The 22757-nt window shown below is 55.5% G+C and overlaps 4 protein-coding genes across 5 annotated transcripts; 2 read left to right on the top strand and 2 right to left on the bottom strand.

The window, feature by feature from the left end:
* Positions 1–113: 113 nt before the first annotated feature.
* On the top strand, positions 114–1293 carry LOC130860490 (sesquipedalian-1-like). Its single transcript, XM_057748789.1, has 2 exons — positions 114–189; positions 492–1293. Exon 2 carries the CDS (start codon positions 516–518, stop codon positions 1143–1145), a length of 630 nt encoding a protein of 209 aa, XP_057604772.1. The 5' UTR covers positions 114–189; positions 492–515; the 3' UTR covers positions 1146–1293.
* On the bottom strand, positions 1287–12600 carry TBC1D10B (TBC1 domain family member 10B). The gene is made up of 9 exons (XM_057748783.1): positions 11344–12600; positions 8286–8385; positions 7871–7978; positions 7663–7769; positions 3994–4108; positions 3793–3858; positions 3408–3597; positions 2924–3078; positions 1287–2835 (listed from the first exon to the last, which is right to left on the bottom strand). The coding sequence occupies exons 1-9, from the start codon at positions 12291–12293 to the stop codon at positions 2182–2184; spliced, it is 2445 nt and encodes an 814-aa protein (XP_057604766.1). The 5' UTR covers positions 12294–12600; the 3' UTR covers positions 1287–2181.
* Positions 12601–16010: 3410 nt separating this feature from the next.
* MYL11 (myosin light chain 11) lies at positions 16011–18294 on the top strand. Its single transcript, XM_057749277.1, has 7 exons — positions 16011–16108; positions 16739–16831; positions 17087–17162; positions 17363–17467; positions 17578–17656; positions 17956–18004; positions 18096–18294. The coding sequence occupies exons 1-7, from the start codon at positions 16106–16108 to the stop codon at positions 18198–18200; spliced, it is 510 nt and encodes a 169-aa protein (XP_057605260.1). The 5' UTR covers positions 16011–16105; the 3' UTR covers positions 18201–18294.
* Positions 18295–18472: 178 nt separating this feature from the next.
* Positions 18473–22279, bottom strand: SEPTIN1 (septin 1). Of its 2 annotated transcripts, XM_057750182.1 has the most exons (11): positions 22065–22279; positions 21812–21902; positions 21633–21719; positions 21258–21381; positions 20839–20973; positions 20621–20738; positions 19884–19985; positions 19667–19763; positions 19312–19477; positions 18975–19065; positions 18473–18870 (listed from the first exon to the last, which is right to left on the bottom strand). In XM_057750182.1, the coding sequence occupies exons 1-11, from the start codon at positions 22158–22160 to the stop codon at positions 18784–18786; spliced, it is 1194 nt and encodes a 397-aa protein (XP_057606165.1). In that variant the 5' UTR covers positions 22161–22279; the 3' UTR covers positions 18473–18783. The 2 variants fall into 2 exon arrangements, with proteins under 2 accessions (XP_057606165.1, XP_057606163.1); XM_057750180.1 differs by having other exon boundaries at positions 18473–19065.
* Between the last annotated feature and the right edge of the window lie 478 nt (positions 22280–22757).

Raw genomic sequence — 22757 nt, 5'->3', positions numbered from 1 at the left:
GGTTCTCCTGGGGGTTCCTGGCACTTTCCGAACCCAGCTCCTTTTAGGACCCAGGGGAAGTAATTTACCCCACGCCTGTGCCCTGTGCAAGTTCCTGGTTTCTGAAGTGGGAAGAGCTGTAATAGGAGAGGTAGCAGTGGCACCTGTGCCCAGTACCCAGGCGAGAAGTCCCTTGTGCCGTCATCTCAGGTAGGCCTGGAAAAGGGCAGTAGTGGACACCCGCGCCCCCCACCCGAAACAGGACCCCAACCCAGCAGCCCCTGCCCAGGTTTTGTAATCTGGCCCAAGGGGCAGAGCTGGGGTTGGGAGGTGGGAGTAGGTCCCAGTGCTAGGGGTACAAGACCTCTACCTCTTGAGGATTTGGGGGATCTGAATTCCAGTATGCCAAGGCTATGCCGAGTAAGCCTACTGAGGCCAGAGGAGGGCAGTCTGGTGGTGGTGGGGTCCTCAGGGTAACCAGATGGACTGCCCCTTCTTTTTCCTGCCCCTAGGGTTTCCTCCCAGATTGGACTACCATGAAACTGCACCGAAAGTCGGTGCTCAGTTTCTTTCGTGGGTACAGAACACAGGCTCCAGACCGGGAGGGCATCCTGCTAAAGAAGGGGGCCAGAAACACCAGCTACCAGCGCCGCTGGTTCATCCTCCGGGGAAACCTCCTCTTCTACCTGGAACACCAGGATGACCACATACCCCTGGGCCTCATCATGCTAGAGAACTGCCAGGTGGCGCCACGCCTTGGGGCCACAGAACCCTTCGCCTTTACCATCCTGACCCCAAGAGCAGAAGGTGGGCGGGCCTACAAGCTGGCAGCAGAAAACCAGGAGGAGCTGGGAGCCTGGCTGTTGGCACTGGCTGGGGCAAGCTGGAGGCAGCTGGCTCTGCTGCTACGCCCCCTGGAGGCCCAGTACCGGGAGCTGTGCCAGGCAGCTGGACAAGAGCCCAGCTTACCCCCAGAAGACTGTGGCTCCCCAGCCACCCTCAGTACCCTCTCCAGCTTCCAGGAGTTGCATGAGCACTTTGGGAAGGAGATCTGGGCGCTGCAGGAGGTGCATAGAGGTCTCCAGGAGGCCAGTGACAATGGAGGCAGCAGATCCCAGGCAGAGGTGGAGCAGGAGCTCAACCACTGTCTGTTGACGAGTGACTAATAGACAAAGCCAAAAGGTACCTACCTGCCAAGACCAGCAGATTGCTTCAAGAGACACCCATACCCTGGCTGGCTCCATCACTCCCCCCTTCCTTGTCCTTATTCTAACCCCCTTCATCAAATAACAAGGCAAGAGACAGGCCCAGGTACAACAGCAGGTTCTTTTCCTGTTCCTCAAAGCGCTGCACAGGGTGGGAGCAGAGACAGAAGAAAATGTAAACATTGGGTTCCATCCCCTGGAGCTCAAGGGAAGACCCCTTACCCAGGTAGGGGCTGGAGGGTTGGAAGGGAACAAGGTGAAAGGTGGGAGCCCTGGTAAGACAAAGCAGGGGAGGCCTGAGAATACAGAGAAGGGTAGGTGAAGAGGAAGGAGAGCAAAGAGGGTGGTGGTGGGGAAGTGGGGGACATCTCCTGTTCCAGTGCATGTCCCCTTAAATAAACCAGAGTGCAAGAACATTGTGGAGGGAGAACCAAAGGACAGAAGATAGAGTGAACACCCCCACCCTGGGCCAACCAGGTCCTCTGTACATAATTACAACACAGAGATGTCCAGAGGGAGAGGGAGAAGAGCCTGGGCCCCCAGCCAGGAAGTGGGGGAAAGACAGGACTGAAGAAGGGAAAAGGAACCCAGCTCCACTTCAAGGGTAAGGAGTGACTGGAGTGTAAGAATCAGAAAACCGCTGACTCCCATCGCCAAAAGTCACCCCTGTGGTGACAAAAGGCCAATCAGGACAGCACCTGGGAAGGGATCCCAGAGGGAACTGGGGCAGGCGTGACAGAGACCCCAGCTGGGCCTAGCTGGAGGGGAGGGGCTCCAGACTTGTTCACTGCCACCCCAGGGAAATGCAGCTGCCCCACGCACTCTGACTGTCCTGGTCGTGTAGAGATCAGCAGCTGCAAGGAGACGGGGAATCAAGCCACTTTCCTCAGAAAAGAGGGGCAGCCTGCCGGGGGGGCTGGGAGCAACCCCCTGGGCCAGGCCTGCTCCTGGCTGAGGGAAAAAGAAGGGGCCATACAGTCCAGCCCCAGGGCAGAGGTCAGAAGTAAGCATCCTGCCGGGCCTCTGCTGCGGAGGACCTGTCCCCACCATCCTGGGGGGCAGGGGGCCCGTCTGCCTTTCGACGCAGCGAGAGCTTCCTGCCCTGGGCCTTCTTCTCCTGCTTCTCCCGCTCCTTCTCCTGCTTCTCCCGCTCCTTCTCCTGCTTCTGCCGCTCCTTCTCCTGCTTCTGCCGCTCCTTCTCCTGCTTCTCCCGCTCCTTCTCCTGCTTCTGCCGCTCCTTCTCACGTTCCTTTTCCTGTTTTTGCCGCTCCTTCTCCTGCCTCCGGGCCTCCTTGCTGGGAGCCAGTGGGGTGCTGTTGCCAGTAGGCGAAGGGAGGGATGGACGCAGTCCCTCAGCAGTGACCAGAGGCCCTGGGGCAGGCCCAGCACTGGCCCTGCGGACAGGAGGGGGTGGAGAGGGGGCCCCTCCAGCTGCCCGGGAGCCTCGGCTCTTGAGGCCAGGGAGGCTGAGGAGGCTGGAGGAGGGGCCGAGGGGTGGCTGCTGCCGCCGACGTTCCTCGTGGATCGCCCGGGAACCGTGCAGTCTCCGTGAGGGCCGATACTGCAGCTCGCCCCGGGTTTCCCGCCACTTCTTGAGCTGAGCTGCGTTCTCTCGCTCAATCAGTGCTTCTGTCACTGGGAGGCTGGTCACCTAGATGGAGAAGAAACGGGTACCAGAATGAAGCTGGGGTTGGGGATGGGCCAAAGCAGGTGTGAGGTATGCTAAGGCTAGGCCCTACCTCGTGCACCAGGAAGTCCTCCTGCATGCACTGTGGGGGCAGGTTGCGCAGCTGCTCCATGGTCTCATACATGCCTTGGCAGGAGCGCAGCTTCTCCACCGAGCCCAGCGTGTACCGCAGCAGCACCAGGGCCACCCGGAAGATGATCTTGACGCCTGCGAGGTCAAAGGGAAGACGGCATGGGTGATCAGCCTAGGATCTCAGCCTGTCCCACTTAGGAGGGACTCACAGCCCCCATCCCTGTCTACGGCCAACCTTACAGAAGAGGAAACTGAGGCCCCAAGAAGGGAAATGAGCTGCCATGGGTTTTAGGTTCCTGGGACTTAAAGCAATCCGTGGGGCTGCAGGCAGAGCCAACAAGATCAGGCCTCAGTCTCTCCAGCCCCGAGATGGCTTCCAGTGAAGCCTTCTGTCAGCAGGCCACCCTCTGGCAGCCACCATGGAAACCCCAGCCCCCTCACGGCCTGAATAGCTACAGAAGTACCTTCACAGAAGAACATATCCCAGACTCGTAGCACTGAAGCCCAGGGAAGGGTGCGGGCGAAGATGCACATGAACCATTCTGTCATGTAGAGCACGGGGTCAATGCGCTGCCGTCGCAGGTGCCGATGGGCCAGTGGGGAGGCCCGGCGCAACAGCGCAAAAAAGATCTCTCCGTCCAGCTGAATGGCCTCCTGGAGGTGGGACAAACCATGAGAAGAGGCCTGCCGTGGACCCGTGGCGTAGAACCGGCCCTGGCAGTCGGCTCCCGTCCATGAGGTGGGATCCTCACCTCAGTGGGAGAGGCCCAGAACAGAGGGACACAAGGACCACCCTGCAGTCTGGGGAACAGTCACAGCCCCCGTTGCACCCAGCCTCCAGACACTCACCAGCCCTGCGCTATAGTAACCAGGGAGGTACTTGTCGCAGATCTGCACCAGGCACCAAAAGGCTTGCTGAGAAGGGCGAGAACAAGGCGGGGGGGTGGGGCCTGAGAAACAGGGAGCCGGGAGCACCCCCCACCACCACCATCACCGCCGCAGGCCCAGCCCTTCCCAGCCCCTCCCCGAGCAGGCCCAGCGTCTGCCGACCTCAGCAGGCATGTGCATGAGCAGCACGGCAGCCACGGGGGCCTGGGCCTGGCAGTAGCCCTCGTCAGGCCGGTAGATGGTGTAGGCCTTCAGGATTCGATACAGGTCCTGCTGCCTGTGGGTATCAGGAAAGACTGTGAGGGCAGTCACAGCAGCTGGGAGCTCGCTGCCCCAGACTGACCCGCCCACCCACCAGCCCCACCCCAAAGCCCCCTAGACCCCGTGGCAGATCAACCCCAGAGTTTTACCACCACACCTATCCACCTTCCTAATCCTGCCTATCAAGCTTAAACCAAAGACTGACCATAATCAAAGCTTCAGTCCAGGCTCTAGCCTTCCAGCCCTGCCAGGGAACCCACGTGCTCCGTACCCACATGCTCTGTGCCCACACCCCCACACAGGCTGTGCTCTCCATCTGCCACCATCCCGTAAACCTTCAAGGTCATCTTCTTCAGGAAGCTTTCAACAGCCGCAGCATCAGCCCTCCCCTGGCACTGTCTGAATGCTTTCACTGCCCCAGAGCAGGCGCTCTCCCAGGGCGGGGCCTGCCTTATCTGTTGGACTGGATTTCATCAGTTCCCCCCAGGGCTGGGCCCTGGTTCTCAGTGAAGGCTTGGGAAGTCAGCTCTGCCTCAGACCTTTCCCTTGTCTCTGCTTATCTAAAAAAGAATCAACTCTCTGCCCTAGATCTGTTTCTCTTCCTTAAGGGTGCCCTGTGGCTGTGGGTGGAAATCCCATCCCCTCAGCCCCACAGCAGAAAGCAGAGGCTTCCAGCACTCCCCACAGCTAATCATCAAGTCTTAGGTTCTGAATCTCATTCATATCTACTCCCTCTCTCCACCTCCATAGCCACTGAGCAGCTCAGACCTTCATCTCTTATCCAGAAAAATGTAATAACCTCCCAGACCCTCTCCCTGCCTCCAGTCACACACTCCTGACCACTGCTTACAACAGTTTCTCAAAATTCAGTCACTGCAGTGTGTGATCTGCATTTGTGCTTTATTTGAACACCACCCCACTATTATTTATTATTTTTCCTCCATTTCGTAATAACATCCATGAAGTGACAGGTTTGATATACTAGTTATTTCATCTAATACATATTAAAATAAACATGTAACTTCCGCAAGCTCCCACGCTACGTTCACCCATCTGCCTGCTCCTGTGCCCCTGCCTTCTCCCCTGCTGTTCTGCGTGAACTATCTGTGATCCTGGCCAACCACAGCCTTTCCACCTGGGCACTGGGTCCCATCCCCTCCCGTCTACACAGGCCATCCTTCCAGCAACCTTCTCACCCACCATTCATGTATCATCCATTTCTCTCTAACTACAGATGCTGGCATGCCAACATGTCATCTCCTCTAGCTTCAAAAAAAATACCCCTCGGGACATCCTTGGCAGTCCAGTGCTTAAGACTCCACACTTCCACTGCAGGGGGCATGGGCTCGATCCCTGGTCAGGGAACTAAGGCCTCGCATGCCACAAGGCGCAGCCAAAAAAAAAAAAAAAAACACACACTTCTCTCTCTACCCAATCTTCCCCTCTGAATATCACACCGTTTCTTTCCTACCTATTCAGCCAAACCCACCTAAAGTACAGACTTGCTATCTTCAATTTCTTTCCTCCTATCCTCCAGTCAGGCTTTGGCCCACTGCTCCACACAAAACTGCTTTTATCAAGGTTGCCAGTGACCTCCATGTGCTAAATCCAGAGGTCCAATTTGTAGACTTGACTTGACTTGACTGATCCATCAGCAGCCTTTCATACAGTGGATCCTGAAACCCCTCTTCACTATGCTTCCAGGAATCACACTCTCCTGGTTTTCCTTACACCTCACCAGCTTCTTCCAGTCTCTTTTACAGGTTCTTTCTCATCTTCCCATTCCTGAAATGTTGGAGCTGCAGGGCTCAATCTTTGAACAGCTTCCTTTTGTATCTACACTTGCTGCCTTGATTACCTCATTTAGTCCCATGGGTGAGATCTGGTCCCATCTAGAGGCTGACAACTCTCAATTTCCAATTTCTCTCTCCCTGGATGTTGTGCATTTTGTACATCCAGCTTACTTGGCACTTCCATCTGGATATCCAATGAGTATTTCAAACTTCAGTTTCCAAAAATGAGCTCCTGATATACCCTTCAAGCCTATTTCCCCCCCAGTTTTCCCCATCCATATCAGTATACTGCAACTCCATTCACTCTAGTTTCTAAGACCAAAAACCTTAAGAGTCTTCCTTAGCTACTCTCTCTCTCACACACACACTCCACGTCTAACCCACTGGCAAATCCTTTTGCCTTTACCTTCAAAATAGGTCCAGAATCCAACCACTCCTCCCCACAATTCCACTGCTCCCATCCTGGTCTGTCATATCTCTTTCATGGATTATGAAAATAGTCAGCCTGGTCTCTCTGCTTCTGCCCTTGTCTCCTATAGTCTATTCTCAGCACAGCAGCCAGAAATGATCCTTTTTGTTTTTCGGCCATGCTGTGCGACATGTGGGATTTAGCTCCCCGACTAGGGATCGAACCCTTGCCCCTTGCAATGGAAGCAAGGAGTCTTGACCACTGCACCGCCACAGAAGTCCCAGAATGATCCTTTTAAAACACAAGTCAGATGAGGTTACTTGTAACCCCATCTCCACTCACATTCTCTTTTCCCCTTTCTTTTTTTTTTTTAATTTATTTATTTCTAGTTGCTGTGAGTGGGGGCTGCTCTTCATTGTGCTGCGAGGGCTCATTGTAGTGGCTTCTCTTGTTGTAGAGCATGGGCTCTAGGCGCGTGGGCTTCAACAGTTGCGGCACACGGGCTCTAGGGCACAGGCTCAATAGTTGTGGCGCACGGGCTTAGTTGCTCCGTGGCATGTGGGATCTTCCCAGAGCAGGGCTCGAACCCATGTCCCCTGCATTTGCAGGCAGTTTCTTAACCACTGCGCCACCTAGGAAGTCCTCTCTTTTCCCCCTTCTTGCTTTAAACTCTTCTATCTACCACCACTGTACATACAACATACTTTCATTCTTTGTTTTATTTATTGTCTATCCCTACTAAAATATAAGCCCCGAGAGGGCAGGAGCTTTTGTCTTTCATTTACTGCTGTCATGTTACTAAAACAGTACCTGGCAAATAGCAGGTACTTGGCAAATATTTGCTGAAAGGATGCATTTACTGTTAAAAAAAACAAAAAAGGTCCATCCACATGCTCCCACAAGGAGCTGAGAACCACCTAAAAACATCTTGTACACAACTAGGAAGCAATATATAGACTTCTTGAGGAAGCCTGGCAAACAGAACAAAAATCGAAGGGCTTGGCACAGCATTTAAGGGCCTTTAACTGCTTTTCCAGCCTCTGTTCTACCCAACCCCACTGCCCAGACACAGCTTACATAACCCCCAAGCTGGGAAAACCCTGCCCCTTGCCCTGCTCCCATCTGTCCTTCAAAACCTAGTTCAAATGCAGCCTCTTCAATGAGCCCTCGATGTGCCTCCCCTTCCCCTCACCAACACCCCCACCTCACCCCCATCACCGAGTCACAGTCTCCCTCCCAGGTGACTTCCTTCAATATGGCTTGACACTGAATCCATTAAGGACCATTCCTGTAGAAGTTCTGGAAGGCAAGAACTGCTTTCAACCAGCCCTGTATCCACCACTGACTCACACAGTCAGGCCCCCTTACCCATGCCCGCCTCGAGCAGCAAACATCTCGTGGAAAGGGAACTGGCGGTGCAGGTCCTTCTCAATCACATCCAGCCATTTAGGGTCTCCAGGAGCCCGTTCCAGCTCCTGCAGTGGGACAGCTGAGATTATCTCAGGATCTGGGGGAACTGATGATACCCTTCACACAGACACTGTCACATGTCCCCACACCCTGGAGCTGTGCACACCTCAAACTTGCCCGGGTTCTGCTCCAGGAGTTCCTTGCTATTGGACAGGTACTGCCAGGCCTTGGCTCTGAGGGAGGAGGGGATCCCCTTCCGGCAGCGCAGCTTCACCTAAGGCAGAGTGGCAGGCAGGGGAACAGCTTCAGTGGCTGGCACAGCCTCCAAGCTTTCCCCAGCAGTCCTCGGGCTCCCTGGGACACCCGTCCCACATCCCACAGGCTTAACTCCATTGGACCCGGCCTGGCCTTCTATCTTTAAAGCTACTCCTCCCCCCAGACCCAAGTACCACCTACCCCCAACATGGTCCAGAGAGAGCAGATACTATCAGGTCCCTGGGCTTCCTCAGAGCACATGGGTCCACCCTGTCCTCCCCACCCCCACCATGTCCATTACCCTGCCCACCACAGCCTTCTCAAACCTTCTGGAAACGCCGTGACAGCCATTTATCCCAGTGACTGAACATCTCCAGCCATTTGAGCTCCCGCTGCCGAGCCACATCCACAGGAATGGAGCTCTCTCTGAGGGTACGGGGAGGATGGAAGAGGTCAGCAGCAGTAGTGTAAAATCTGGACTGCTGGGGGAACTGAGGCAAGCCAGCTCCCTAAGCTCAAAAATGAGAGACCAGACCATAAAAGCATCTTGTGAGCTACCAATACCAAGCATAAGGATGTCTGCTCACTTGGCTATCCAAGGTCCTCGTTCACCACACTAAAAGGAATTTCCTTTGGAAGGAATCTCTGAAGAGAGATCACGTTCTCATGTTGGATCTCTATAAAGAGGCTGTGCTCAAATCTCACTCTGGACACATACAAGTTTGAGGAGAGAGTACAGAATGTTTAAAAGCTACACTTTGCATTAGACCTGGATCCAAGTTCTAGCTTCACCGCTTATTCACTGTGTGGCCTTGGGCAAGTCACTCTCTAAGCCTCAGTTTCCTCATTTGTAGGATGGAGAGAAAAAACAGTATCTACCTGAGAGGTTATATGAGATAACACATAGCAGGGACTCAGTAAGTAATAGCAATTATTACCCATAAAATAAAGTACAGAACAAATATACTTCCCTGTCCCCTTAGAAGCAACTGAGTTTCCTTCCACCAGATTCAAGATCCCTTGCACCATCTGCAATTTCCTCCACCTCCTCCTCCCTGAAATTACCCCAGATTCTCAAGCAAATGAAGCTCTCTTTGCACTGTTTGCTCACTGTTCTGGCAGATCTTCGCACTGAAGATACCCCATCAGTCTTGAAATAGTTACTTGCAGGAGCCAGTACCAGGTGAGTGGAATGGAAGAAAGAACTTGGGTTTCTGGATAGACCTGAGCTCAAATCCCAGTTATCCCTTAGAAGTTGGGGAGTCTCGGCAAGTAATAACCAGAGTCTCTTCCTTATCTGTAAAAGAGATGCCACCATCCACATCCCAAAGTTATGAGAGGACTATTGGGAAGTTGTAATATAAAGGACTGTTAAATGGGAGGTTTAATGTTAGTTTTTTTTGTCCTAGAAGCTCCTTAAACAGAGAGGTCATTTCTCATTAATCTCTATCATAAGTCAATTCCAAACTCTCCTAAAGGCCAGGAAGAGTAAGGTACCTTTCCTGCCCTCAAAAGGTCACAAGCCAGCAGGGGAGATAACTGCAATACGGTGAGGGAAATACAATGACAAAGATGCATGGAAGAGACACCCAGTTGGAGCAGGGGCAGTGGGCATCAGGGAAGATTTCCTGGAGGAAGGGACATCCAAGGTAAGCCGTGAAGGGCTGGCTAGAACATGACAGGAAAAGACCAGGCGAAGGGCATTCCTGGCTGATGATGCAGCCTGAGTGTGAGGGGAGAACGGTCACAATCACTTCAACAGGACCACAGTGCACAGTGCATGGTGAGAAGCGGTGGAAAAGGAGACCAGGGAGGCTGCCAGAGCTAGATAAGGAGCCTGCGTGCAGGCTAGAGCGCTTGGACTTTATCCTGTGGACAGTAGGGAGCCACTAAAAGCTTTTAAGGTAACGTGTGCCACAGTCAGCCTTGCCTCAGAAGTAGATTCTGCCAGCATGGAAGATGGATTTTAAAGGGACAAAATTACAAAGCAGAGAATCAGCGCCCAGCACGGTGCCGGGTATACAAGAGGGGCTCACTAAAATCCAATTCAATCCACGTTCCTTAGGGAAGCACAGTATTGAGGAGAGCGCCGTCAGTCACAGATCCAAATCATTTGAATGGGGCAATTCACTCAACTGCTCTAATCCTGTTTCCTCATCTGTAAATTGGATACCACAACGCATCCCTCATGCGTGGGAAAACACCAGGGTTAAACCTCAGTTGCCTTCACCCACACAGGACCGTGAATGTTGGTGCTCAAAGATTTGCTGATTTTTTTGTTGGGATTATAAACCCTGCCTAGAATACCCTCCCACAGGACTTCCCCGAACACCAGGCAGGTCCCCTGACCCCAACGTGCACAGACATGACTAAATCCTACTCATTCGTCACAGTTCAGATCAGTCCAGCTGAATTCCCAGACTGGGCAAAAGATCCCTTCCCTCAATGCTCACCAAACCCTGTGATGATCTTCAGGCTAAACCTACCGTATTATATTGAAACCAACTGTTTAAGTAGTTGTCTCTCCCTCTAGATGATGAGCACCTTGAAATGACTATTTTATCCTTGGTACCCAGCACAGGGCCTGGCAGTGGGGGCTCGCAGGCAACGCTGGACACTGAACTGACCAGCAGGTTAAAGGGGTACAGGAACAATGGGCAGGATCCAGAGAGAGGGAAGGAAGAAGTCAGAAGCAATCACACCCCCACCTTTGGAGTGACTCAGGCCCCTGCAGGGAACTAGGAAAGAGTAAGCCCGCTGGGGAGATGAGGAAATGGGGAAGAGGCCTCCCTCACCCCCTTTCCTTCAGTGAAAACCCAAGACTGCTCTTCTGTTTCATGGAGGGGCCCTGCCTTCAGAGTCTCTCCTCCACCAAACAGACTTCCCCATCTCACCACCTCATCAGACCTAGGGCTTTGGGGGAGAGGACTTGCATGCATTCCCCCAAACTTTCTCCCTAGGGGACCAAATATCTCTACCAGAACCCCTGTCCAGCCAACCCTCCAGAATATCCGGCCTGCAGCTGGAGTTTCCCATCAAGGAGCTGGGACAACCTGAGGTATCATCTCATTCAACCTTTCCCTTCACAGAGGAGGACAGTGAGGCACTAACTCAAGAGCACACAACACACCACAGGCAAGGCTTAGGCTTAAACCCAGAGCTCCTGACACCTGGTCTGAAACCCTAACATGCCGGTGTCACAGAAACCTCAAGATGCTCTAGGTGTGATTGGGATTGTTAAGCATCCCACTCCCACTGATTCCCCCCTGGATCCTCAGAGGAGGATGGGCTGCAAGAGTGTGGACAAGGTGTATCATTTCCTCCCCCCTCCCCCAAACTTCTGCTTCCCTGAAGCAGGCCCACTGGTGCCCACTGGATACTCACAGGCTGCCCGAATACTGGCTGCCCCCAAGGAAGCCGTACTTGTCCGTCTTGCGCAGGGCCAGCCCATTTATCTCCGAGTCTGAGCCCATGGAGCTCACATCATCCGCCAAGGACTCTAAGGTCCCAGACATGAGGCTCACGGAGTCCAAGTAGCTCAGAGTGTCTGGGGCCTGCCCTCGAGGCCCAGAGATGCCAGGTCCCAGGCTGGACGTGGAGCCTAGGTCCTGAGAGTTCTCAGCAGGCTCCGGAGCTGGGGTCACCGTCACAACGGCTACCAGAGCCTCACATGTCCCTGGAGGGCCTGTGGCAGGCCCTGAGGGGTCCTCTGGAGCCTGTCCTGCTGATGCTGATGTGGATGCCGCAGCTCCATGTCCACTTGTCACCCGTCCTGCTGTCACTGCTGCAACCCGTGCAGTCACTCCTGAGGCCACTGTGGCTCCCGGCTTGGGGGCAAGTGGGGGTTTGGCGGTCAGGGCCCCAGGAGCCGTTCTTGAAGGGGTCCTGGTGGGGGTCCCGGTGGGGGTACCTGGTCCAGGATCGGGTGAGGTTCTGGCCTCCTCCGTCTTCGAAGAGTCGGCCGTTGGGGCCAGAGCCATGGACATCTCGGCTCCAGCCACAGTCTCGGGCACCAAGGGCTCTGAGTCGGAGACTTGAGCCCTTGGGGCTTCGGGTGAGGCCTCCAGGGTCTGCCCCACCTCCGTGATGCCTGTGACCGTCGGGGTGGGGGCCGGGGCCGAGTCCGAGGTCTGGGTCGGACCCGGTATCCATGCGGGCTGCGCCTCCCCGGGGGCCACCAGGGTGACCGGGGCCGAAGTGGCCGTGGTCACTGGTGGCCCCGGAGCCACCACCACGACGGACCCGGCCCGGGAGCCGCGGGGAGGCGGCGAGGGGGCCGCGGGGGAGCCATGACGGCGCGGCGGGGCCACCAGGGGCGCCGGGCCCGTCTCCATGACCGCGGGCCGCCCCTCACATCCCCCTGCCGCGGCGGCCGCAAAAGGCGCCGCCCCTCAGGCCGCTCCCCGCCGCCCGCCGAGGAAGGGGAGAGGGCGAAGGGCGCGGCTCGGCGCGCGCCGGGGTCGGGGGGCGGCGCGCGGGCGGCCACCCGGCGCGCGGAGCCGGCGCAGGGGTCCCAAGGCGCCGGGCGCCGGGGTCTCGCTCGCGCCCGCTCCCCCCTCTCGCACTCTCGCCGCCGCCCCCTCCCTCCCGCTTCTGGCGAGCGGCCGACTTCGCGCCTGCGCACAAGCCCCGGTGCCGGCCAAGCGGCCAGCGTCTCCGCGTTTCACGCCTGCGCGCGGGCGGTCCCATCGCGCTCCTTTTTCCTCCCGCCTTGTCAGAGGGCTTGGACGAATACTAGGAGAGAGGGAGCTGGGTTTCTGCCAATCGTTTGGGAGGGTGGGTGGGGCTGGAGGTGGGAAGGGGGTGGGTAATTTGGGAAGAGGAAACAGAGAAGGCGGAGGTTATGAAACCAATCAGAGGGCGAGTGAAGGCAGGAGGAGGCGGGACGAAGGGAGTAACTAATAGAAAAGCTAGAAGCTGAACCTCCTGGCCAATAAAGGTGGCTGAAGAGTGAAAGACCGTGGAAGGAGGAGGGTGCTGTGCGAGAAGAGGCGGGCCTGCCCGCTAGGAATAGTTAAAAAGGGAGCCAATGAAAAGCGGAGTAGTCGGAGGTCAAGTTGACAGACACTGATGTCTATTGGGGCGGTGACAGACAGCATCCTCAGTCAATAGGAGCTGAGGGATTCTTTGGGTCTCCCGAGAAGGTCCGGAAGGAATGACAGCTGGGAGGGGCGGGTCAAATTTGAGATTAATTTGCCTCATCAGCCAATGAATGCATTCTCTCACTTTAGCAACAGGGGGAGGAAGATAGACCGCTGTCTCAGTCAATAGCGGCATCCAAAGGGAAGGGGTGCTGCCAGCAGGCGGTGCCAGGCCAGGGATGTCGGTGACAACCGGAGACAAGCGCGGGAGGGGGGTGACAGTTGGGGACAGCGCGGAGAGGGGGCGGGGGCCGGGGGCATTGGTGCAACCCTTAGCCAATAAGAGCGCCACGCTGCCCTGAGTCCTCTCCTGGGCTGCATTCTCCATTCAGCTCCCAAGCCCACCACAGGGCACTTGATCAGGTGCTCTGATCAAGGCTCTTGCTCTTCACTCTGTCTCTAATTCTCATCCCAGCCCGCAATAAACCTTAGGCGACTATAGCCAGAGCCCCAAAATCCTATAAGTGACTCATCTCTCTGGATCCACCATTTCCTGTGGGAATCCCGACCCCCAAGTCCCTCTCCTCAGCCTCTTCTATCTGAGCTCCTTCCCAGAACCTGAGCTCCAGTTCCTCGGAACTCATCCTTGAGCGCCCCCTCCATTCTAGTGGGGAGCCCACTCCCCAAATCATGAATTTCCAAATCTGTGTTCTTATTCTTTTGGTGATCCAGGACCCATCCCATCAGCTCCTCTTTCCTCATTGACACACCTCTCTGTGCTCCTCAGTCTCTGCTAAGAAACCAGACCCCAATCTCCCGAGCCCCCAGGCTACCCTAGACCACAAACACAAAGCCCTGACTTTACCAGCCCCTCCTCTCTCTGGCCCCATCCTTCTAAGGTCCAGGATTTAGGATTTGGCCCCAGGAGGGCTCCAATTTCCATACAAAGTCCACCATCCTGAAATTTCAGTCAGACCTAGCTCCCAGCTTCCCAGTTACTTGGTTTCTGAGTTCTCTGAGGCTCCTTACTCCCAGCTCAGACTCAGATCCTGTGAACTCCAGTGTCTGAGCTATGCCGCTCCTGATCTCCTCCTCCTCCTCAACTTCCCCACTTCCCATTTGGCCCAAGCTTCCTAAGTACTCCACCCTTCCCTCTCTTTGGAGTTCTCCTCCCCTCCCAGAACCCTGTAATAAGTGGGCTCCTCCCTGGGCCTGGACCCCCGTGGTGACCGTATATGGTGAGGCAGCTGTCGACTGAAGCGGGGAGGAGCCAGTGCAGGAGGCCAAGGGCAGCTGCTAAGTTTAGGGTGGCTCCTTCTCTCTTCTTAGAGACAACAGGTGGCTGGACCCCAGTGCCCAGAAAAGAAAATGTCTTAGAGGCATTGGCATGAGGCTGGAGGAGGGGGAGGGAAGGAGGCAACTTCCTCAGGACATCAGGTCCTAGAGGGAGAAGGAGGAGGAGGTGACACGGGTGTCCTTGCCAACCTTGGGCCTCCTGGGGCTTCCTCAGCCACTACTTCCACAGACCTCCACTGAGGGCGGGAGAGGGTACCTCAAAGTTACATAGTCAGCCAAGACAGTTGTTGCCCAGGTTGGAGACAGAAGCCATTGGCCATCCCAGCCACTGAGGAGGAGGTGACCAATTAGCTTCCCTCTTGGTGTCTTTGACTGCCCTCCTCTGACTTCCAACTTTCATACCAGTATCCAAAAAAGTGACTCTACTCACACTAGACCATGTCCTTCTCCTGTTTCAAACCTTTCCAAGGCTCCCAACATCTCAGCCCTCAGCCTGGCATTGAAGACCCTCCAGTGTCTGGTGTTCAGCCCCTTGTATCCTCTGCTCAAGTCCTGTCCCAATTCTGGAGAGCTGAACACTTCTGATCTTTCACTTTTCTGTTACTTTGCCCATCTGTGCCCTCCGCTTAGCATGCCTGTTCCTCCAGTTTCACTTGACTCACTTCTACTGGGTTTCGTAAGGTCATTCCCATACTCCTAATAGGGCTGCTATGCCCTCTACTTCTGTACTCCTGACCTGCTGGTGTGTCATTTTCCGCACTTACCCTGTTTTTGCAGCTAGACTGTAAGTTCTACCAAGACAGGGCCTGAATATTAATTATAATGATTATGGGAATTCCCTGGCAGTCCAGTGGTTAGGACTTTGGGCTTTCACTGCCAATGGCCCGGGTTTGATCCCTGGTTGGGGAGCTAAGATCGCACAAGCCATGTGGCACGGCCAAGAAAAAAAAAATTATAATGATTATAGCTGACTGTTTCCAAACAGTTGTGACATCCACAAGTTCTGTGGGATGGGAACTATGTCCCCATTTTATAGAGGGGGAAACCAAGGTGCAGGGAGTTGGAGCACAAAGCTCAAGGTCACAGAGCAGGCTGTCTGCTCCAGGCTGTCTAGTCTCTTCATACCTAGTGATTCCATGCCCCACATCTTTCTTCACAAAATCCCCCCTCTTTCTGAAGGGGAGGTAGAAGACTTCCTGATCCTTCAGCTTCCCCAGACAGCTCTCTCCCGCCATAACCTCTGTCACTACCCCCACATATACATACTCTTGACTGTGAACTCCACCATGGGGGGACTGTGTTTGTCAAAGTGCACCCACAAAGCATGGACCAGTGCCTGGCACACTGTAGGTGCTCAATAAATTTACTGGGTTTAAATCAGGGCCCACCCCATGCAGGGGTACCGGAGTCTGCTTCGTCTCTTTCCTAGTGTCTCAGCCTGGGCCCTCTCTGAACTCTGGCACAGTCTAGCCTCCTTTGGGGAGAAAGAACATCCCTTCCTGCCCAGGTCCTAGTGAGACATGCATCCCAAGACTCCCTCCCTCCTCCCTCCCTCCCTGGGCTCCAGCTGCTGCCGGCCCTCCAAGAAAGGAGAAGCCCTGAGCTGGGCTATTTCGGTATCTGGGGTGGGCACCCACAGGGCTAAGGTTACCCTGGTATGTTAAGGGCTCCCTGGGACAGGACTATATAACTCCAGAGGGACCGCCCCAGGCTGACTCTCTGCTCCTTTCCAGCCAGAGCCACTGCCTTGCCCTCAGGAGACCTAAGATATGGTGAGTGAGAATCCCCCAGCCCCTGTCCAGATCCCTCAGACCTCAGGGCAGCCTCACCCTTTGAAAGAAAGTAGCTGATTCCCAGTCTGGCCAGAGGAAAAAAGATGAATCATCCCTTTCTTGGTATCACTAATGGGGAGTATATAGAATGATGCCCTAAAGGACCCAACCAAGGATAATCTGTCCAGACACTCCACTCACAGAAGCCCAGTCCCTCTCAAAGCATGTTCCATGCGGTCCTGCATTCCATCTTCCTAAAACCCCCTGGGACGAGCCAGGCAAGTACTCCCACTCCCATTTTATAAATGAGAAAGTAGAGGTTCTGGTGAGTGAGTGATCCGGGTCACACAGCTAGTCTAGGACTCAGAGGAGACAGAGTCAGGGCACTGAGAAGGGGAGGTATATTGTTGGGTAGGATGGAAGCATGGGGACTTGAGGGCTACAGATAGGAATTTGGGGATACAGCTGAAGCAAGTCCCCTCAGCAAAGAGGTCATAAGGAAGGGGCAGCCTAGAGCCAGAAGAGTTGCTTTGGAAAAATGGACTCAAAGAATCCTGAATCTAATCTATTGTGTCCAGAGAGGAGGAGGGATTGGTCCATGAACTCCTCTGCCCAACCCTCACCCCTCAGGCACCCAAGAAGGCCAGGAGAAGGGCAGCGGCAGAGGGAAGCTCCAGTGTCTTCTCCATGTTCGATCAGACCCAGATCCAAGAGTTCAAGGAGGTAAGTGCAGGGAGAAGAGAGACAGAAGGCTGACCAAAGGCACCCCTTGCTGCCCCTCCCCCCACCCCTTCCGTGGAATGTACACCTGTTTTGGGGGGAGGGGAAGGGTTTAGAATTCCTTGCTCTCCTCCCTGCTTGGAGTGTAAGAGGACGGCTGGCCAGGAGCCAGAATCTCAGAATCTGATCTGCCTAGGGTAAGGATGCTGAAGCCTGGCCATGGGGGACCTAATCTCTCCCTGCCCCTGCCCTCCACAGGCTTTCACAGTAATTGACCAGAACCGTGATGGCATTATCGACAAGGAAGACCTGCGGGACACCTTCGCAGCCATGGGTGAGCCTACTCCATCTGTAAACATTCAAGGCTGCAGAGTCCTGGGAATTCAGCAGCCTTGGGTTCCAGCCCTGCCAGGTCCACCCTGGGCCTCAGCTGACCCAGATAAAAACTGGGTGGGATGATGTGAATTTATGGGAAGCATTATTGCCTGGCCCCTCGACCCCACTCCAGTCCATGCTTCCCCCACCCTGTTCCAGGGCGTCTTAATGTGAAGAATGAGGAGCTAGATGCCATGATGAAGGAGGCCAGCGGGCCCATCAACTTCACTGTCTTCCTGACCATGTTTGGGGAGAAGCTCAAAGGTGAATGAAGAAGTGTTCCGGGTCCAAACCCCCAGCTGCCTCTCCCCACACCTTTCAGGGACTGACCCTTTAGCAATCCTTCAGCTTCATGTACCCTCTGACCCCCCCAGGTGCCGACCCTGAAGATGTGATCACTGGAGCCTTCAAGGTCCTGGACCCTGAGGGGAAGGGCACCATCAAGAAGCATTTGTGAGTGACCCCCTCCAGCTGCTCCCACACGGAAAGCCGCCTTAAATTCCTACCAAGAGTTAGGCACTACCAGGGCTAAGGGAAAAATTAGGACTGTGGAAATGGGCCAGGGGATTACATTTTCACAGCACACAGAGGGAAGGGCAAAAGGGAAGAGGCCAGAGTGTTTGGGAGACCAATGAAGACTCCAGAGTGACCCCGGTTTTCAAGGCGAGACTGGGAATGGCAACGGGGATGAGGTGGGAGGGAGTGGAAAGGAATCCCAAAGCCCAATCTCGCCGTATGTCATCTCTCTCCAGCCTGGAGGAGCTGCTTACCACGCAGTGTGACCGCTTCTCCCAGGAAGAGGTGAGTGGGGGAGGGGCCTGGGAGAAGAGCATGGATGGGGGAGGTGGGACGTACGGAACCGCTTGGAGATACCCCTGCGTCTTTTTTCCAGATCAAGAACATGTGGGCCGCCTTCCCCCCCGACGTGGGCGGCAACGTAGACTACAAGAACATCTGCTACGTCATCACGCACGGCGACGCCAAGGACCAGGAGTAGGGGACCCTCTTAGACCTCTGCTGGCCAACGCCTTCCTGCCAGTCCGACCCCCCCAACCCCGCCTCCTAATAAATTGAACTGGTCTCGTTTCTTATCCGCGGCGTCTTCGGTGCGTTTGTGCGAGCGGGACTCAGATCCGAGGCTGGGCTGAAAGCACGAAAAGAGCGCCCAGCAAATGAATGAATAAATAGTGGCCCGGAGGCCTGGGTGGAGCGGTTCCACCCGCCACGCCCACCATTTATTCCGGCTGGGAAAGAGAAGACTTGCGTGGCCTCGGGGAAACTCAGTTTTTATTGAAGTCACAGTTTGGGTGAAGTGAGGAGGGGGTGGGAGAGTTAGGGGCTGGGAGGGAAGATCGGGCTCCTGCGGTGGGCCAGGGAGGATTGGATCGGAGCCAAGGCGGGGTCGGGGCGGGGCTACACACTCCAGGACTGGGAGAAACTGCTAGCCCGCGAACATCCTTGAAGGGCGGGCCTTACAGGCTGGGCGCCAGGATTAGGCGCCGGGCAGCCTGGGGCTCGAGGATTGGACAAGAGACGAACTGAAGGCGGAGGCAAGTTAAAGTAGGGCCCGGGCGGGGGCCTCAGAGAGCGTCCGACTGCTCGCCCTGAGCCTGGCTCTGCTGCATCTGGGCCTGCATCTTCTCCAGCATCTCTTGCATGCGGCGCAGCTGTGCGGGGCAAGATTGCAGGCGCTGGGACCGGGCAAGACCAGAGAGGGAATTCGAAGAGGATGTGGGGATTTGATCTGGGCGAAAGCGAGGTGCTTGCTCACCTCTTCGTCTTTCTCGCGGATCAACTTCTCCGTGTCGGCCAGGGGCAGCATGGGCAGCGGGATCTCTGTGGCGCTCTGGCGGGAGAGCTTACTAGGGGATGGAGTAAAGGGACAGGAATCAAAATCGAGAACCGTGGTTGTGGGGCGTGGCCGCGAGGCAGGTCCTGGGGTTTGGTTGGGGTCCAGCAGGCGGGGCCATGTCCTTCAAAGTAGGGCCTTAAGCAAAGTGGGAGGGGAAAGAAAGGCTCTGCGAGAGAAGTCTAGAAGGTAAAGGCAAGGGTCATGGATGGTGCCTGCTGAGCCTTGGAAGCACCCAGGAGTCAGCTCTGCCTCTCACCTACGGCTGGCTCGATCACGCGCCCCAGGCCGGGCCAGGCTCTGTAGGCAGCGTGCCCGGTAGCCTTCGTAGAGCAGGTCATGAGTCACCTCCTTCAGGTCTTGCAGGTGTGTCTGCACGAGCATCCTTCGCAGGTTCAGGAAATCGCAGTGATGTGGGTTCTCCACTGGTGGGAGGACCGGCGTGAGTCAGGGAGCTTGGGTCCCATCTGCTGTCCAAGGACTCCTCTTTTGGCTCCTAGGACCCCCTCCCCGGGAGGCCAGAACTCACCCCAACTTCGGATGTTGGGTGTGGTTGACTCGGAGGAGGCCTGGGCTCCCTGCTGGCCTCAGAACGCATGCCCTGCCTTACTCACCCTCCACGGTGCCCCAGGAGTAGCGGCGTCCCCTCACCGGTCTCCCACCGTCCCTCACTACTTCGCATGAACCAACGACAGCGAAAGGGATGCTTTCCTAGAGGGCAGGAGTCAGTGATCACCGTTGGCCCCCTTGGGGCAGAAACCTCTTTCTCAGCTCCCACCTGCACATCTGCCTCCCCTGGCTTCTCTGCCCCTTCCTCCTTTGCCTCCGCACCTTCATCTCTGCATCCTGCCTCTTGAAGTCTTCATCCTCATCAGAGTCACAATCAGGGAACTGGTAGATATTGATCTCCTCCTCCTTCAACTGTTCCCGAATCTTGGAGGAGACAGATGTAGAGACGGTGAGAAACACTGAGGTTGTGAGCTACAGACATTGCATGACCAGAGACAGTGAGATATAGATACAGATGCGGGTGGGAGAGACAGAGAGGAAGATGTGAAAGTCAGAGATGGTGAGAGATGGACATACAGGCTGACTGAAAACAAAATCTCAAACGAGAGACAGATGTAGATGGTGAAAGACTGAGACAGTTGCCCTAATGGGAAGATTGATGCCTTTGAAGTTTTGAAAATGAGCAGACACAAAAGACCAGGAGAGAGAGACATAAGCAGAAAACAGTGGGCGAGGGCTCTGAAGACACCGGGGGTTAGGGGGAGGTGGTCAGCATCCTGGGGCCACAGGGATAACATGAGTCCTTATGTCTACACCCTGCCCTCAGACAGGTCTTAGCCAAGCATCACGCTCAGGGATTCTATTCTGAGCCTCCAGAGACATGGCTTCCTCAGGCAGCTTGTAACCCACCTTCCTCAGAAACGTTCTTCCACAGTCTAGCCGGACACATCACGTTCCAAGAAGGCTACCCCAAGATCAAAGAAGTCAAAGCTGAGTTTGGCTTTGGTCATGACTTTTGGCTTCACGTGAGGCCAAAGGTCAGAGGCCACCACACACACCTTCTGCTTGAGGGCCTGTGTTTCCTTAGGCATCAGGGCATCTGCTTTGCCAATGACTGGGATGATATTGACCTTCTCATGCACTGCCCGGAGGAAGGCCACATCTAGGGGCCGGAGCCTGCATGCAGAGATTGGTCAGAGCTCAGTTTCAGGGCACAGAGACACCACCCACCCTGGCTCTCCCTAAATGTTCCAGCCCCCCAGGGTGTCCCTCGGACCCCCGGCCAAAGGGTGAGATGAAGTAGAGGCAGCAGTGGACACGGGTATCCTGGATGTTCTTCCGGTTCAGGCCACTCTCATCCCGAAGATACTGCTCAAATTGCTCCTCAATGAAGCGCACCACCGGCAGCCAGCTGGGGTGTGGGGAGACAGCAGGCAGTCAGAGATCAGGGACCACGACTCAGGGAAGGGGGCAAGCCTAGCCGAGACTGTGGGGCTGGCTCCAACCAAAGACATCAGAGGAAACCAGCAGGTGCGATGTCGGGAAGCACAGGGCACTTTGGGCCACAAGAAACAGGCCCTACCTTTGGCGGGGTGGGAGGTAAGGCAAGGCAGAGCAGCCCTGAATCTGACCCCTCAGTCTCCACAGAGTAGCCACATTGGGAAGCTGAGCCCCGGGCCCTCCCCCATTCCTCACCAGTCTGAACAGTCCACTGAGTCCCCAAAGCCAGGTGTGTCCACCAGGGTCAGCTTCACCTTAATACCGCCCTCCTCGATCTCCACGCCCCGGCGCTCGATGGTCAGCGTTTGTGTCAAGCGAGCTATGAGGATGGGGAGAGGTCAGGGAGCTGGGTAGGGGTCCGAGGCAGGACTAATTTCCTTTCTCAGACTCACAGTTGCCTCTACCCATTTTTCAGGGGAGGAGACTGAGCCTCGGAGAAAAGCAGTGAGCTGCCTGAGTCCCCTAGAACGTCATGGGAGACCCAGATGGAAAGGGAGAGAATGCAGCCTGGGGACATGGGAGGAGGGGGTCAGAGTTCCTGGAGAGCATGGTGGGGAGGGGGGTTCTTACCACTGGCCTCCGGGACTTGCCGATCCTCATAGAGGTTGGTGAGAAACAGGCTGTTGATGAGGGTAGATTTTCCCAGGCCCGACTCCCCTGTGGACAGGACAGGCCCAACTGGTCAGGGGAGGGGACAGCCACGGTCTCTTGAGGACCCTTTGCCAGGCCCCTCTCCAAAACCCCCAGACCTGCCACCATGAGTGTGAAGTCAAACCCCTTCTTGACGGACTTGCGGTGCAGCTGGTTGGGGAGGGCGGCGAAACCCACATACTCCTTGTCCTGTTGGCAGGGGCAGAGGATATGAGGCTGGTGGGCGCGGCAGGCCGGGCCCCCACGATAACCTGATCTCAGAGGCTAGGAGAAGTCAGCCTATTGTGGGTTGACCTGGGCCTGGCTACCCTGGGGGTTAAGGACTGGGGACAGAGATGCGTAAGGACTCACCATGGCCCCGATAGCTGTTGCTGCACCTGCTGCCGCTCCGCACTTCCTCTGGTGGGGCAGGAAGTTGAGGGCAGCAAACAAGGGGGCGGGCAACATAAGAAGCTGCGATGCTCAAACGGGCCCAGAGAGGTGGGGAAAGCCAAAACCAAGAACAGCTGTGGTCCTCATTTCTTGGATACCTTTGCCCATCACCCTGGGGGGACGCGTCAGCTCCTCTGTTCTCTGCACACCTTTATTCTAAGCCCCACTGTAGCCCCATCACCCTGGTGAGCGGTAGGGTGTAAGCAGAGAGGAAGGAAGTGGGTTGGTCTCTCTAGCAAGTGAGATGAAAGCTTTGACAGAGTTCCAAGGGTCTGAGTGGACCAAAAGCCATAACAAAGATTGAAGATGGGGGGGCCATCAATTTTCCTAACCAGCTCACACACTGGATTCTTAAAAGGACTTCAGGTTTCTGGACACCACTGCCAGAGAGACTGTACTTCAAAATCCCGGTCATGGCACTCCCCTGCTCAAAACCTTTCACAGGCTTCCCAGTGATCTCAGAATCAAGTCTGAGTCCTGACCTGGCAGCCAAAGCCTCCCCCATCTGACCTCATCACCCCATCTTTCACTCACCCTTGGTGAGTACCCACATCCTTGACTCTGTGTATGTTGAACTTTTCCTTCTTCTTCACCAGGTGAGCTCCTCTTTAT

Source organism: Hippopotamus amphibius, chromosome 9 (assembly GCF_030028045.1).
Source record: "Hippopotamus amphibius kiboko isolate mHipAmp2 chromosome 9, mHipAmp2.hap2, whole genome shotgun sequence".
NCBI lineage: Eukaryota > Metazoa > Chordata > Mammalia > Artiodactyla > Hippopotamidae > Hippopotamus > Hippopotamus amphibius.
Note: the sequence above shows the minus strand (reverse complement) of the source record. Positions and strands in the feature narration are given on the sequence as shown.